General features: G+C 40.2%; 1 protein-coding gene across 3 annotated transcripts; it reads right to left on the bottom strand.

The window, feature by feature from the left end:
- Positions 1-4,188: 4,188 nt before the first annotated feature.
- Positions 4,189-14,578, bottom strand: ZNF518A (zinc finger protein 518A). 3 transcript variants are annotated; one of them, XM_065843688.2, is made up of 3 exons: positions 14,360-14,578; positions 12,258-12,381; positions 4,189-9,865 (listed from the first exon to the last, which is right to left on the bottom strand). In XM_065843688.2, exon 3 carries the CDS (start codon positions 9,745-9,747, stop codon positions 5,101-5,103), a length of 4,647 nt encoding a protein of 1,548 aa, XP_065699760.1. In that variant the 5' UTR covers positions 9,748-9,865; positions 12,258-12,381; positions 14,360-14,578; the 3' UTR covers positions 4,189-5,100. The 3 variants fall into 3 exon arrangements, with proteins under 3 accessions (XP_065699760.1, XP_065699762.1, XP_071668122.1); XM_065843690.2 differs by lacking the exon at positions 14,360-14,578 and adding an exon at positions 13,904-13,980; XM_071812021.1 differs by lacking the exon at positions 14,360-14,578 and adding an exon at positions 13,588-13,687.
- Positions 14,579-15,837: the final 1,259 nt, after the last annotated feature.

The raw sequence follows: 15,837 nt of genomic DNA, 5'->3' as shown, positions 1-15,837 counted from the left end.
TACTATATAAATGCTATGTTTAGTATATTGCTCAGTTGGTATTAATTAGTATTATACTACACTTAATGTTTGAAACATTATGCCAGTATTAAGATTGCCAAGTCAAGGCCTCAAAATGAACAAAAGTTACTAGTCTCTGCAAGCTTAAATTACTCCTCCTGTATGCCTACTCTGATATTATTTATTTACATGAAACACCACTTTAGAAAAGTTATTATTCCAAGCAATACTCACAATGGAAAATACTCCATGAAAAAGCAGCCACTCAATACTAAGCTTTCTTTGCAGTCACGTAGTCCTTGCCTTATTCACTCATGTACTGCACAGTATTTAAACTTTGTTCCTAACAAAACTGTTTCTTGTTAATGTCTACATGTTGCTCCTCACAAGTTTGTGGGTTCTTCAGATATTGCTTTCTGAGTTAACTGGGAGGGGGGGAGGAAGCATGAAAAAGTGAAATTCACGTGTATGAATAGAGTTCCACACCGAAGTAAGTATTTTTTTAAGGCAATTAGCAATAGTGAGCCCTTTCCACACTCAAAGAACTGCTGCTCCTGCCCCTCAGCTCTAAGTGCTCAGCACTACATGTAACTTTGTGGCTGATCTACAAATAACAAGTATGCTGTAGATAATGGTTAACTACTTTCATTCTCAAACCCTTCTTTTTTTACCCATGTTCTACATCACGACAGCGGAACCTTACAGTTTCAACAACCAAATGAGGCAAGGATTTGATAGGCAACACCACCTTCAACAATATAATCCATCCCAGGATGAGAACATCCTGGGCACAAAATAAGGGTTCGATGGGGAAACAAACCTACCTATATATGAGCACCTATTTTACTATACTTAAAATTTTATAAAGGAAGAAGGGAAGCAGACTAGTTTCTCTGTTTTCCATACCCAAGCTAGATCTTTTACAGCCTGGGCAGTCTGTAGTGTAGACATAGTTTGAAATATGATTTTAGCTGGAGAAGAGAAAGTTTTGAGCAAGTTTCAGGTGCCGGATTGAACCGTGTAAAAATCAACATTCAGGATGGAGCATGCTACGTTAAAAATCCTGATGCTAGATTCAGCAGCCGGTACGGAATCTAAGAAATGGTAACTTGGTGCAATCCTGTGCCTGAAACTTTATCTTACAGCTGTTGCAGTGCCAGCAGCTGTAGCTGCCACTAGTTAATGCCATCAGGTGTTGCCACCAAGTACCAGGTATCTCAAGTCTGACCTGCAACAGATACAGCAACACACCTCTCCCTCTATATTTCTTTGATACTGTTAGCTAATTTCTCTTCCATATCATTATCATGAACTGAATAGCTGGGGAAGGAAGGGGAGTAAAATTTAAAAAAAAAAAAAACCAACAAAAAAAAACCAACAAAAACCAAACCTAAAACTAGAACCAAAATATTGGCTTAAAAATGAAGTAATTTTTTTGTCTGAGAGCTCAAAGCCAAGTGTCATATTTACTAACATACAAAGGAGCAGAAGTGTTGTCTGCTTACCTGATACAAAAAGAAGAGTGCAGTGAGTGCTGCACATCATTCCTGACAATGTTCTTTTCCATGAAAGGAGTAGGAACTTGCTTTCTCAAAAATCCAGGTGTTCAGACAAGCAAGTTACAAAACTACATTCCTCCTTCAATCTAAACCACCAGCAGCAGGCTGACATTCTTAGGCAGTAGTAAAAAAAAAAAAGGTTTCACATCACAACAGGCCTGGAACAAATACTGAACACAAGTTTTTTGTTAAAACATTGGAATTACTGAGGAAGAGAAACCATGACTTACTGATGGATACAGATCTTGCAAAGATTATACAACAGACTAGATGCCAGGCCTCTTTCAGGCCACTTTACACAAACACAAGTACTGTAAAAATACTCGTTCACCCTGCACTTGCCCCTATTTTGGTATGTCCCAAAATACTATAATCAAGTTAAGGTTTTCTTGTCTTGCTACATGCACAATGTGACAAGCTATCTTACAATGTTACGGTTGCAAAGTCAAGCACTCTTCAAATTAGGTTATTTGTGCAACCTTGATTTGTCACATCTAATATATCCATTACAATACAAGCATTAAATATATGACCACTGACTATTTTTCCATATGGATTTATATATTTCACTAGGTTGACATGATACTTCAAGGATAAATCATAGCTGTATAATGGAAGGCTGGTTTGTAGGATATTTCTAAGATACCTTTCCCATTTACTGAAGATGCTGAGAAATGTGCAAACATTGCAGGAGTCAGCCAGTAAAAAGTAGCCTCATATTGTTAGAGCAGCTGAACATTTAATTTAAGAACTGTATATTATCCTTGCACCTTCTACTGCACCATCCTCTGCGATGCTGGTCAGATTGCTTAAGCCAAACTTTCTCCTTGTGATCATGAATTGTGATCTTAATTTCACTGAAGCCTCACTGAAGATTGAAATCTGATCTGCAGAACTGCCAAACTCTTAAGACCTCAAACAAAGCATTATGGCAAAGCTCTTAAGAAAAAAGCAATTATATATTCAGAACAGTACTTGAACAATGTTCACTAAATAATACAAGGACATAATTAAGGGGGGGGAAACAAAATATTAAATCACTGCTCAAGACGGAGCAACAATTCTCTGCACTGAATGAGATGGATGTCCATGGATAAAGTGACACAGGACAATGAACTAAGACGGTATCAAGCAACCTTATTTCAACATTTCCTAGCTTTACAATGTTCTTTTTCACAGTATTGTTTAAGGCTACCCAATTCATAGGAAAACAGGCTGGAGGGAAAAAAAAAAAAAAAAAATCCCATGACAGCTGTCACTCTCATGATTCATCAATATAGAGAAAACCTCCTAACTCTGTAGCAGAATTTACACCTCAGTACTAAGTAACTGTTAACAACAATTGGTCATCCTTGGTGAAGTTGTACTAAGTAGGTTTTAGCAACAAATCTTGTCACAGATATTTCTGCCACAGAAGGCAATGGCCATGTCCAGAATTCAGAGGTTCAGTTTCAGGGTTTATAGGAGAACAAGCTGAGGCAGCCACTAGATCCTTCCAGTTACAAAAGCTTAATACATTTTTGTGCTTTCCTCATGCTGTTTCTTTCCAACACAATTCCTCACCACTCGTCTTCTTCAAAGTTCATAGCCAACCTAATGTTAGAGCTCAAGCCCATCATGCAGCACAAAATGATCCTATTTTGATACAGAACAGACACCAACTATATATTAATTCCCCCAAACTATGCTGCCTTGACTGTCTCAGGTACTTGACTCCCATACATAACTCCCCAGCTACAAGGCTAGTGTGCATCTTCCTGCCATCAGGCAAATCAAGAAAAGAAAGAAAAAATCTAGCTACTGAAGCAACTTTTTAGAATCATTTTCATGGTGACATTTCTTAAAACATTAGTCAAAAATCTGTTACTGGTGACATCCCTGAAAGAACTCCAATTGTTTCATTGGTAGCAAGTCAATCTTCACGTTCACCTTACAGAAAGTCACAGACAACTACCGCTGGGCGTGCACCAATCTAAACCCTCAGAGATTTAAATGCCCCAGTCCTCTCCAAGTCTAGTATTCAATTTTCAGTTTTTCCATCAATACTTTGGGAAGCTGACTTACACACCTAGGATGCAGACTTCCTTGGACTTGGACAAAAGGTGCTATATGTAGGGACACTCCCGCTGAAGACTGGATCTAGCCTCCAGGTTCATTAAGAACACTGAGGACAAAGCCGCTAAACATAATAACTACTGTGGATGATAAGGACCTTCATTTGTATACTCTCAGTCACTACGGATAAGGTCTTTTGTTTATATGCCCTTACATAAAGAAATGTGAAGGATATTCTTCTTTCGTTGTTATCACTAAAACTGTAAGTAGGAAGCAAGCAGCCTCCTAGCACTATTACACTACTGGCCGGTAAAATGAGGGAGGAGTAACTCAAGCTTTGGTTTTGACAAACCCCTGGTGCCCTAAAAGGCAGTTCATCTGAAAAAGTAATAGTAGAAAATGCTATTTAGTCATTACAGGGACAAATTGCATCCACCTGGAATAAAACTATAACGCAGTTACAGGCCTGAAATGGTGCTTTGCATTTCACCATATCCTGGCCTGCCTATATGGTTTGTGACCTACATAGTATAAAACACAATAGAAATATTTTCTATAAATGCTCACAGTCATATTCTGTAAACACAAGTTATAACAAATTTAATAGTGACAGAGCCAATACAGATTAGGAATGTTCACCATTCTTAAACACCATATACATTATGAATATATATACTGTATTTTCAACTGATTCCATTCTTAGGCTCATCGTATTAACACAATCGTAACATATTTTATTAATTTATATGAAAAATACTTCACTAAGAAAGTAGACAAACTGCACAGAAATAGTACAAGTGTCATGTGCATAGCAATATAGCTTAAAGCATTCACATATGGCTTTAAATGAAACCATTGGGGAAATGGCCCTATACGGACCTATGGTTACACAGTTGACAAAATGTAAACTGCTTCACATCTTTTAGGCACTTGCTAACAATAGTGTTCAATCCCTGAAAAACTAAATCAAGAGCTAACAAGTGGGGGAAAAAAAAAAAAAAAGGATAACAGCTGTGTGTAGTTGGAAAATTTTAAAAATTGATTTTTAGTAGTGCATGCACAGAACTGAAAAATGGGGGGGGTGTAAATTTCTGTGCAAGAATTATACCAAATAAATGAAAAGTATAAAAATATTTACATGTTTAGGTTTTTTAAATATGTACAGAACAAAAGCCCTGAAGACTCATTCTACAGAATAAAAATAGAGGACATGATAGTAGTAACAAAAAATAATATATATTTTTCTGGAATTGTATTTGCAGTTAGTTACAAATTATCTAAACCACAAAGCTCCTTGATCTATCTCAAAACTTGATGGCAATAGAGAATCTGCCCTTCCTTTTAAAACACAAGCACTTTGCATTATTTTTAAACTTCAGCTACAATACTGAAATACAAAAGAAAATAATTACTTGTGTCCTAATTCAGCTGATTCTCTTGTTAAAAAACTGTAATTCATTATATTTATTTTCTTCACTGGTCATCATTACATTAATGAATTCCAATCTCGAGTAGCCTCCATCAGATGCCTCTGCCCATGTCCCACCCAATTATCCTGATTGTCAAATATTCTACCGCAAAACCAGCAGCTAAACTTAGCTTTCAAGGTGTTCTCAGAGGTAGTTTTCACAATCTGATAATTGTTTTTGCTAGTCTTTTTCAGCGTCAATTTTAAGACAAATCTTTCTTTTACAGGACTAATAGGTTTTATTGTCCTGTGCCTCTTCTGAGAAAGATCAACAGTAGTTATGTCCAAAGGATTGCAGAAAGCTGGCTGCAGAAGCGCTTCAATAGTTCTTTTTGACAGTGAAACCTTAAGAACATGTCCCTTAAATTTAGCAATGGTTTTCATTACATTTACAACTTCTGGAACATCTGCATCAGGATGGTTAAGCACAACAACTGGTTGATTTCTCCGTGGGCATTTTACAAGCTGTTTAGAGTTAAATGGAAGTAATTTCAAAGTCCTCACAGTTTCTTTTGATGCCCTTGGTTTGTAAGGGCCACCTGATTCACTAACAACTTCAGCTAGATTCTTTTCTTTACACTTTCTGTGCAACATCACTTTCTTTCTTGGAGGTTCTGGGCAATTATCTTTACTTTTCCGTTTGAAGTTCCTGTTTCTTTGCGCACCCACAGTTTCTGAGTTTTTAGACCTAGTTCGTTTTAAACGAGTTTTTTCTTTTGCAGTTCTGTTTCGGGTGCCCCATGTGGGTTTCTGACTACCAAAGTTATTCCTGTTGTTAGCAGCTATAATTTGCGCACTCTCAATAGAACCTTTCTGCAACCGTGTCCGTGCAGATCTGGTAGAATAAACAGGCTCTACAGGAGGAACACAACATGCTGGATTAGAGCTTGCCAAAGAGGCATTTGCTGGCATTAACCTACCTGGTAAGATTAAGGCATCATTAGAAGTACTATTAGTTTGTTTCTGTGCTAGTGCAGGAGTATGGGACTGCAAGTTATCCAACTGTAGTGAGGGCACTGAGCTGCTTACTGACTGAGTGGTATCAGCCAGTGTATCTGAAGTAGAAGTCTTAATTTTCAGCAAAAGCTTTTGTTGCATGGCTCCAGTTTTCTTTGGTTGACAATTTTGATAATGAGTATAATCCTGAAAAACACTATGTTTATGAACTACAGGCTTGTTTGGTGTCATACATTTCAGAAAAACTGCCTGCTGTCTGTCAGGCAAAAGTGCATAAACACGTTGTTTCTGTTTCATTTCCTCTTGTTTTATTGACTCCAAGGAACCAAAAGCAGCATCCTGATGCTCTGTTAACACCTTCACAGAAGAAATTCCTTTTGCAGATGACTCCGATGAGTTTCCAATTACACGAGGTCCTTTGATCTGTACGTTATTCAATGAGTCATTTGCTGTACTACATGATCTCCTACTACAGGAACTTCTCAGACTTCTGAAACCGTCATTTTCCCCCTCCACTTTTGAAGCTGGGATGGTTATTTTACCACATTCTCTGGATGCAACTCTCCCTAAAACCTGAGAACTATCACTGGGGACATTGGCAGCTGTTCCAATTGCCCCATTAAATGTCAAAATCATTCCAGGTCCTTTATTTAAAACAAAAGATGCAGGTACACCTTTAGTCACATGCCCATCTGATGAACTGGTTGACGGAAGAGACTTTCCTGCAACAACCCGTAGTCCGGGACGGTTAGCAAGGTGCAAAGGAATAAATAAGCCTGTTGAAGGGGATTGAACTAAAAGGGGCTTCTGTTCCTGAATAACAGGTGAAAAGCTGCTAGGATTTGGGGCTGTAGACAACATTTTATCTTTTACTACGTGCTGTGCAATGATTGCATCTGTAGGAGTTTTTAGCGATGTACCAGCACCTGGAGTTCTGGATAATTTATCCATTCCCTGTGAATCAAATGATGTTCTGGGCATCTGTCGTTCTCTCCCACAATATGTACCTTTATTTGTGCTACATCTTGTGTTCAGCTCCCTCTTATATAAATGAAAGCCTGCATTAGAAGGAGGCCTCTGAAAACCACATGCAGTCGTCGAGCTTTTCAAATGTGTAAAGGCTTTATTCCCTGTCTTGTGGCCACAAAGCAGCTTGTCAGAATGAAGTTTTACGCAGTTATTTGTCTTGCTGTGGGATTCTTGCAGAGTAGTTGCTTTCACTTTTAACACATCTTGTTGTAACTGGTTTATTTCAGGCAAAAAATAATTAGCTGCCTGTACATTCTGCAATGAGAAAACAGATGTGATTTTGGGCATCAAGACTGAGTTAACACAATCAGAGGCATTTTCTTGGAATTTCTCAGCTACATTCTCAAAGCCATGATGTATGTTAGCATCCAAATACTGCTGGCCATTATGCTGATCCTCCATAAAACACTCACTGTCGATAACACATTTAGATTGATTTTTAGAAGACACAGAGTTATTATTAGTGTATATGTGTCCATAAGCTTTACTAATATTTGATTGGGCTGATACAACTTTTTCTGGTTTTAAGCCTTTCATTGACTCTGAATATGCAGATGCAGATTCACTTCTCCTACTGTTTTGAAAAGAAACTGTTTTGCTAGATATAAATTCTTTGTAACTATCATCTGTTGACATCCAAATGCTACATGGATTATCCGAAGCGTCCATTTTGGAATAGTTGTGAAAAGACAGCAACCCTTCATTGGAAGAATCCACTGACGTTGAATAACAGAGATTATTAGTTGCATTACTATTATTTAGGCCACCATTTTGTATTTGCAGTTCAGGAAAGAAAGGCGTTTTCACAGGGTCATAATGAAGCGTATTTGTAATAGTGGGTAGTAATACCTGAGGATGACTCGGAGGACTATAGCTTCCCCACGAGACATTACTTCGAGTTCCAACTTTTGTCACCTCGTCGCATGGAGGTACAGTTGAACCAAACTTCACTGGCAAATAATTTGAACTTTTTCCTACAGCTACATTAGAAGGTGCTACAGTTTGAAAAACACTCTTACTGTACAATAAAGAGTTATTTTGTTTTTCCACTTTTGTTTTTCCTGAATGAGGAGCAGAACAAGAAAAGGGAGGGGAGGCTAATGGGTGAACAGAATTGAAAGTTGACTGATCAGTTACACGCGGTCTGGCACCTGACGACAAGCCGCAGGGATCAGCAGTCTGTAGCAACGGAGCTGTAGCGCCATCCTTAATAGGATCAGCTTTCTGACCCAACAAATGTGTGTTTTGCTTATTTGTAGGTAATAATTTTATAACAATATGTTGTTTTCCATCTACCATTTTAAATCCCATAAATTTAGCACTGTAATTTGCTGGAACAGATATTTTATTGTTTTTGACCATCAATACTGTTGGCCCATGAACAGCATTTTTCAACAATCCCAGACCATAACTTGTTCCATCATCTGCTTTATCATATTGTGCTGTAGTAGTAGAGAGCATTCCACGCATGAAGTTATGCTTTTCTGTATAGAGAATCTGATCTTTCTCTTCATTTGCTTCCACATCTCTCATACACTGGTTCAGCTCCTCAGCTTTTGTTTGAATTTTATTCGCACTTCTTAGCACTTGTGCATTTTTTTCTCCAGCTTTGTCACTTCCACTGCTTATTTTTTTCCGTCTCCAGAGTGCTTTTTTCGATGCTCCCATTTTATACCTCCTTAACACAAGCTTCAGTCCTGCTGGAGTCTTCACTATTCTTTTTTCACATTTATCCTTTTCCAGTTCTTCTTTTGCATACAAGTGGTCACTATGTAAAGTTATGATGTGCTTTAAAAGATAATCTTTCCGTGGCGTGCTGTAACTACAATATTGACAACCAAAAGGAAACATACCGGTATGAACAAGATGATGTTTCTGGAACTCCTCTTTTGTAAAGCTTATGTGATGGCATTTTCCACATTTAAATGGAATCTCATTATGTCTGTGGATGTGCTGAACAAATGTGCCCACATCCTGGGTAGAAAACCCACATTTTTCACACTGAAAGTGACCATTTACACAATGCTTTGATGTGAAGTGTTTTGTCAAATCCAACAAAGTGTACATATGCTCATCACTACAAAGCTCACATTTTACTAAAGTGCTACGATGGGTGCGTCTGTGCTGTTTAAAGGACTGAAAGTCATTAGCCGAGAAGTTACACATCTCACAAGGATACAAAGGCAACTCCCCATAGTGTAACAGCTGAAAATGTTTCAGTAGATCATTCGGGCTGTATCTAATGTTATCCTTGCACTTGGTACAAGTGAAATTTAGTATCTTTGCTGTAGTTTTCAACCCTTCTTCAAATTGCACTTCTGGTTTATTTTGCAAGTGGCTTCCCTCCAAACAACTGGGATTGCTTCCATTGATTTTCTCTAGACTTAAGGACTTCCTGGCAGTTTGTTGTTTACACTGAAAGAGTTTCCTAAATCTATCAACTTCATGTTTCATGAATACTTCATTTGGAATGCTCACCCTGGGTAAATCTATTTTCACTCTTTTCAGTTTGCAAGGGAGATTGATATCGAAAATCGCTGGTTGAGTCATCATACTTAAAGGATCATTCACCAGCACTTTCTCCAAAGTAGTATCTGTAGAAAAATTCTTCGCAGCATTATGTTTTAACAAATTAATTTGCTTTTTATCAGGAAAAAACTGTTCCGTTTCAGATTGCATGATTTTAGGTTCTCTCTCTCTTTAAGTGAATTCTTGATATTAGACTTAGTTCCTGCAGCAAGCAAGACTGCTGCCCCAAGCTATTCTCAAGGTTCTAGAACTTCTCCATTTTATTCTCCTGAAATCAGAAAACAAAGAAAATATTACATTTAAAACTAATGCAATTAGAATATTCATTACAATTCATTAATATATATTGTTGATTGTTATAATAGCATTTGAAAGAAAAAAAGCATGAGGCAAAAAAAATTACACACTATATTGTAACCTTTGATTGTTTGTGTCTGGGGCAGGGGGGTGGGGGGGTGTTTGTTTGTTGGTTTGATGTTTTGGGTTGGGTTTTTTTTCCCCACAAAATATACATAAGTCTTGAAAAACAAGCTTTAAAAGACAACATCTATTGAAAGATCAAAACATTGAAATTCCATGCCATGAAATTTTGAGTTTCTCCCACGAGGACAATCTGTAAGCATGAGAAATCCCAAAAGCTGCTTTCTTAAATGCACCTAGCAAATATAAGCACGATGCCTCATCTGTGACATGGATCACTAACTGTACCTGGCTGAAATCCTAAAAACAAGTAAAATTCAGCAGGAGTTGATACTTTTATTTCTGAAGTCTGATTCTCTACTAGTAGCTAATTTTTGTGCTTAGAAAATAAAATTTAAAAAAAAAAAACAACACACCTGACAAGATATCTGCTTCACTAATGGAGATGTCACCTTTATTGACAGGAGAAAAAAAAGACACTCATCTACAATTAATATTTCACATGCCTACCTTCAGTATCACACAAGCCTGAAGTCACCAACAGATAAAAGTTAACTTTGGTTTTTCACCATGTATTAACCTATACCTGGGAACCTTTTCAGAGCAAGAGCATGACTGACAACAGCACTCCTCTATGCATTAAGAGGCTCACACAGGTATGGTCAGCATCATCTCACTACAGAGTTCATGTCAGTGTTTCCATAACAGGTTGCACTGACAATTTATGCCAGCTCAAATCTACGCTTGAACAACATTCCCACATGTCAACATAAAATCAGCAGAAATGGAACAGCAGTGAAAATAATTTGGATTTTGAATGCTGAAACTGAAAAGGAACAAGAACCCTCTCTTCACTAGTATATAATACTTTTTTCTAAGAAAATTTTCGGTAACAGAAGTCATAGCATCACTTTATTCTTCACTAGCAAAGTAAAGTGTTGGCTGAAATTTGACCAGCAGTTCTCACTCCACTATTCCCCTGCCCACTCTGAAGCAGCACAGACTTGAAACTCATTAGATCATCCTAATTATTCACATTCAAACTGAAAGAATGATCACATCCTTTCCCTCTCTGTGACGAAGTGGCCACCACTAAGGTCTTCCCAATATTTTCCCACAGTCCTGTGAGAAGGAAGTATCTGGCATTAAACATGTAAATACCTCAAAGAAAACAGAGAATGAATAATTTTCAGGGACATACATATCACATAGCAAGAAAACACTTTTGTTTTTTTAAATGTATGCTTTATTGCATTCCTTTGGAAAAGATATTAGCATTTCTGCACAACTCTTGAAAATAATAAGCAAAACAGATTTGGACATTTTAGACAGACTCCAATATCAAACAAATTCAATTAATCATATTCTTCAGCTATGACATCTGCAAGATTTCAACTACACACACGACATTAACAAAAAAAAAAAAAAAAAACCACACACACCAAATCAACACCAGAACACAGACACACACACTCCCACACTCCCTCCTTCCAAACCAAAACACCTTAAGTACAGGTTTGTGGTTTTGTTTTTAAACTCAATTATACATTTCCCATCTTCCACACAGGAGATTAACACCTGGCATATCACTGTACTTTGAGCCTTCAGAAGAGAAGAGCTCATCTACATTAGACTCCATTTTCACCAAAAAAAGAATACTGTATTATAATGCTCTCTCTTGTCAATGGTAAATCCCTTATTTGAACAAGCTGAACTCTCGCATAAGGAATACGTAACTAAAAATGACATGGACCTTCTTGCTAAAGAACTTTTTTAATATGCAGCTGCAACACAAAGATTACAGGTTGCATGATGCAATACATCATCCTGATGTTAGCTGCCCATCATTCAGATTTAAATGTTATATTGTCAAATACTGAAACCTGTATGCAACTAACACTATAAAATTCAGAAGTGGATGCAGTACGCTGCAGAGAAGAAATCTCTGTCTTTTAAGATGAGGTAAATGTCATCATCAATTGGGCATAATTTCACTAGCTTATTGGATAAAATATATATGTTTGGCAAAGAGTCTCAGTTGGGTATATTCAAACCTGATTCAAGATCTCCTTTAACTAATTAACCACACAAATTACAATTTAATTTTGTTATTATTGGGTAGTATGCAACTATCAACAAGCACCTGCAGCAAAAATATTTACTAGAAACAACCAACCAGTAAAAAAAAAATATCCCAGGGATCTTTAAATGTGCATTATCAAATAAGAAGGCAGACTTACACATTAAGAAAAGACTTGACTTCAATTCTTCAACAGCCTTTTAAACATTTTTCCACACACATAGAAGAGGTAAATATGTAAAACTCAGAAAAGGCCACAGTCAGGAAGAATACTGAGAAAATGTCTGAAAACAAAAGGAAAGATATTTTAAAAGGTGTAATTACAAGTATAACTGAAAGAAAAAGCCAAAAAGCAGAAATCCTTCACAATTCTACATAATCTGCACTTTTAATACATTGAAGTATGTATTGCAGTTTTTCTATGTTCTCTCCCAAAGAATACCATCAAACACAAGACAAATTCTAAATTACTGAGTGGAATTAAAAAATCACTAGCAAACTCCTCCTAACAAGGCCTATTATAACCTTAGCTTTGTCACTACTTCTGAGGCATTTGTAAGTGGTAAGCACAAACACGTAACTTAAAAACAAGACAGAAAGCAGCTGCTAGTACCACAGTCCATCAAATTTTAAACTGAATCCAAAATAAACTTTTTTTTTTTTTAAAGTAAAAACTGTAATAAAATCTATAGCAAAGACCAAATTATAATTTTCTAGAAAGTTTTGCAAAAGCCCCAGGGGAATGTGGATGACATATTACATTCACAACATTTGAAACAAGTAGATGTGATGAATACAAACCCCAAAAATACGTAAGCATGCATCAAAGTTAAGTCTCATTTAAACAAAAAAAAAAAAAAAAAGCCACTAAGCACAAGCATAAGTAACCACTTGAAGCTCTAAGCCTCAATTTTCTTCCCACAAAAATGCTCCAATATGTCTGCATTTTGTTTAGAAAAAGTACTCGTGGAGGAAAAAAGCAGCTTTTAGTTGTACACTTCCATCTAGTGAGAAATGACAGATAGGAGCAGGACACAACTAAGCTGGCTACATTCTACAGTTCTACCATTTAGAACAAATAACAGAAATTCAAAATATATTTCCAAGCAGGTAGTAGTTTCACGACTTCTGTAAAAATTGTTTACACTCATTTCAATTTTACCAAAAGAAAAAAACAACTATGCTAAAGTATTTTCGATGCTTGGTCCCATCCTGTTTGTGTCGATAATTCAGAGTAGTGCCCTCATCTCTGTAGAGGTCTGAACGCATGCAGGAACTTAGAAAACTACATTTTCGAAAACTCAAAGAGCTACAGCTTTTGAGGGTCAGATACACTCCATGTGACACATCTGCTTCCGTAAAAATAAAATATAAAATAAAAATAAATCACCAAATCACTCTCCGAGGTAACAAACACAGGCACCCGTACCCTTGCCGTTTAGGCAAAGCGCAGCTGAGCGCTGCAAGGAGACACGGCCCCGCCACCGCACCTGAACCAGCGCTGACTCCGTGCTCACCGCCCCCCGGGGTCGCTCCCGGCCCCGCCGTTAAGAAGCAGCGGCCCCGAGGGGCGCTGCCGGGGCTCGCCAAGGAGCAGGGCCAGGGCTGTAGCCCCGTCCCCGGGACGAGGACGGAGGAAAGAGCAGGGACGCGGCACGAAGCGGTCGGTGACGCCGGCCCGGCGGGGGAGCTCCCGGGGCTGCCACCGCCTCAGGGCCCCACCGCGGGCTCCACCCGACCGCGGCGGCAACGCCGGGCGTTCCTCCAAATTGGGGTAGGGGCGAGCGGGACGCGTCCCCTCCCCACCTCATTCTCGGGAACCACCCGGTTCCTCCGGCGGGCAGCGCTGCCCCCTGGCCCGCCGGGCCGCCCGCCGCAGGGCACACACACGGCCCTGGTGGGCGCCGCGCTGCCCGCGACGCTTCGCCTGGCCCCGCGTAGCCCTGCGGAGGGATACGCCGCTACAAGCAGCGTTGGAGCCGACCACGAGGCATTCTTGCCCGTTCCGCACCACGGCCGGGCGCTGTCCACCGGCCCCGGCCATGCGACCGCCGGCCCCGGCTACCCCGCGAACTTCCCGCGGCCGGAGGGGGCGGGGGGCGCGGACTATTTAACGAGTCATCCCTACCACGGGGCGGCTTCCTGCTCCGCCAGAACTCGCACCTCCTGCCCGCTCCTCTCCGCCGCAGCCCGCCTCGGACCGCTCCCCCCGGCCCCGCGCGGACACCCCCCTGCCTCGCCGGGCGCCCCTCGCGGAGTTACCTCGCCTCTCTCCATAGCCCGGCGAGCCGCTGTCGGCGGCCATAACAGTTTCCATCCGGGAACTGCGGAGCTGCGAGCCCGGGGGTGGGGGCGGCGGCGGAGGGATACGCGTTCACCTGAGAAGACGGACGGCGGCCGACGAGGCCCAGGGCGGGGGAGTGCTGGGGGGGGTGGGGCGCCACCGCCCCAAGGCGGGACACAGGGTGGTGGGTTTGGTGTGGGCGACGTGGGGGTAGGGACAGCCCCCCCGCTGCCTTCCTCCTCCTCGGATGTCGCCGCGGGGGCTGGGAGGAAAGTACAATGCCGGGCCGCCCGCGCCCCTTCCCGGGGGCAGCCGTGTGGCGCCGGCAGAAGGCTGAATGCCGCACCGCCCCGCCGGGTCTGGGCCAGACCGCACGGGCACAGGTACCGCCCGCCCATCGTCACCTGTCAACGGGTTTGCGCTTCCCTCCGCCCAAGGGCGTGTGGGTCCGATGGGCGCTAATGGGTCTGGGCAGGGAGCGCTGATGCCTCGTCATGACTCAGCCAAAAGAAAGAGCCTTGCTTGGGCTGCGGGTGCCACACCCCTGACAAGGATTTTCTGATGCAACGTGTAAGGGTATCTGTAGAAGAGGGCAGCAAAGAAAGCGTCCAGAACACTACACATGGAGGGGTTGGCGTGTGCTCAAAGTCAAAGTTGAAAATGGCCACAGATTATATGTTTGCCGTCTTACAGACACAATATCATTGCTACTTACAACAGGGGTAAACTACGCTTGTTAGTAGCGGCGTGCTCTTTACATTTGTGCTAAGTTTCAGTGCACACGGAAGATTACCAAAGAGTCTAAGGGCACAGGGAGAAGAGGAAATTCAGATGTACCATGGCCAAAAAAGGGCAAACACCCGTTGCAGAAATAGACTGTAAAGATGAATTGTGAATGAAGAGGTCATAGAAAATGAAAGCCTATCTCCACTTATGAAACAGCATTCAAAAATCAAAAGCAGAGGAGAAAGTTTTAAGTTCCCAAAGGAAAAAAAACTTAAACTCACCCATGAGCAATTTAACTGAGCAATTCAGCTAAATTTTTCTCCACAAACCTTGTCACATCTTACTAGTTGCAAAAAAGCTTTAAAAAATTACACTTTTTACTCATTCTTAAATCGAAGAACCAGGAGAAATGTTGCTATCTTTGAGTGTGTATGTGCATGTAATAGGGATCCATTAAACATTAACGTATTTTAAATTCCTCATTCAAATTGACATCATTTATTTCCCTTGTGTCCTAGACTGTAAAAGAAAATTAACAGAAGACATTTGGGGGTGGGTTTTTTTGGCCCTAAACAGTATCTTGAGGAATAGAATTATATCATTGATGGTTCTACTACACCCCGATGAAACAATCTTTGCCAAAAGCAAGTGGAGCAAAATACTTGTTTGCATGCAAGTCTTTGAATTATTATTCTGGCTTCTAATTCATTACATTGTTCTAAATGACCAT

This window comes from Patagioenas fasciata, chromosome 8, assembly GCF_037038585.1.
Source record: "Patagioenas fasciata isolate bPatFas1 chromosome 8, bPatFas1.hap1, whole genome shotgun sequence".
Lineage (NCBI taxonomy): Eukaryota > Metazoa > Chordata > Aves > Columbiformes > Columbidae > Patagioenas > Patagioenas fasciata.
Note: the sequence above shows the minus strand (reverse complement) of the source record. Positions and strands in the feature narration are given on the sequence as shown.

Excerpts from the sequence above, each read along its gene's own strand:
- ZNF518A (XM_065843688.2), bottom strand. The coding sequence starts at position 9,747 with ATGCAATCTGAAACGGAACAGTTTTTTCCTGATAAAAAGCAAATTAAT.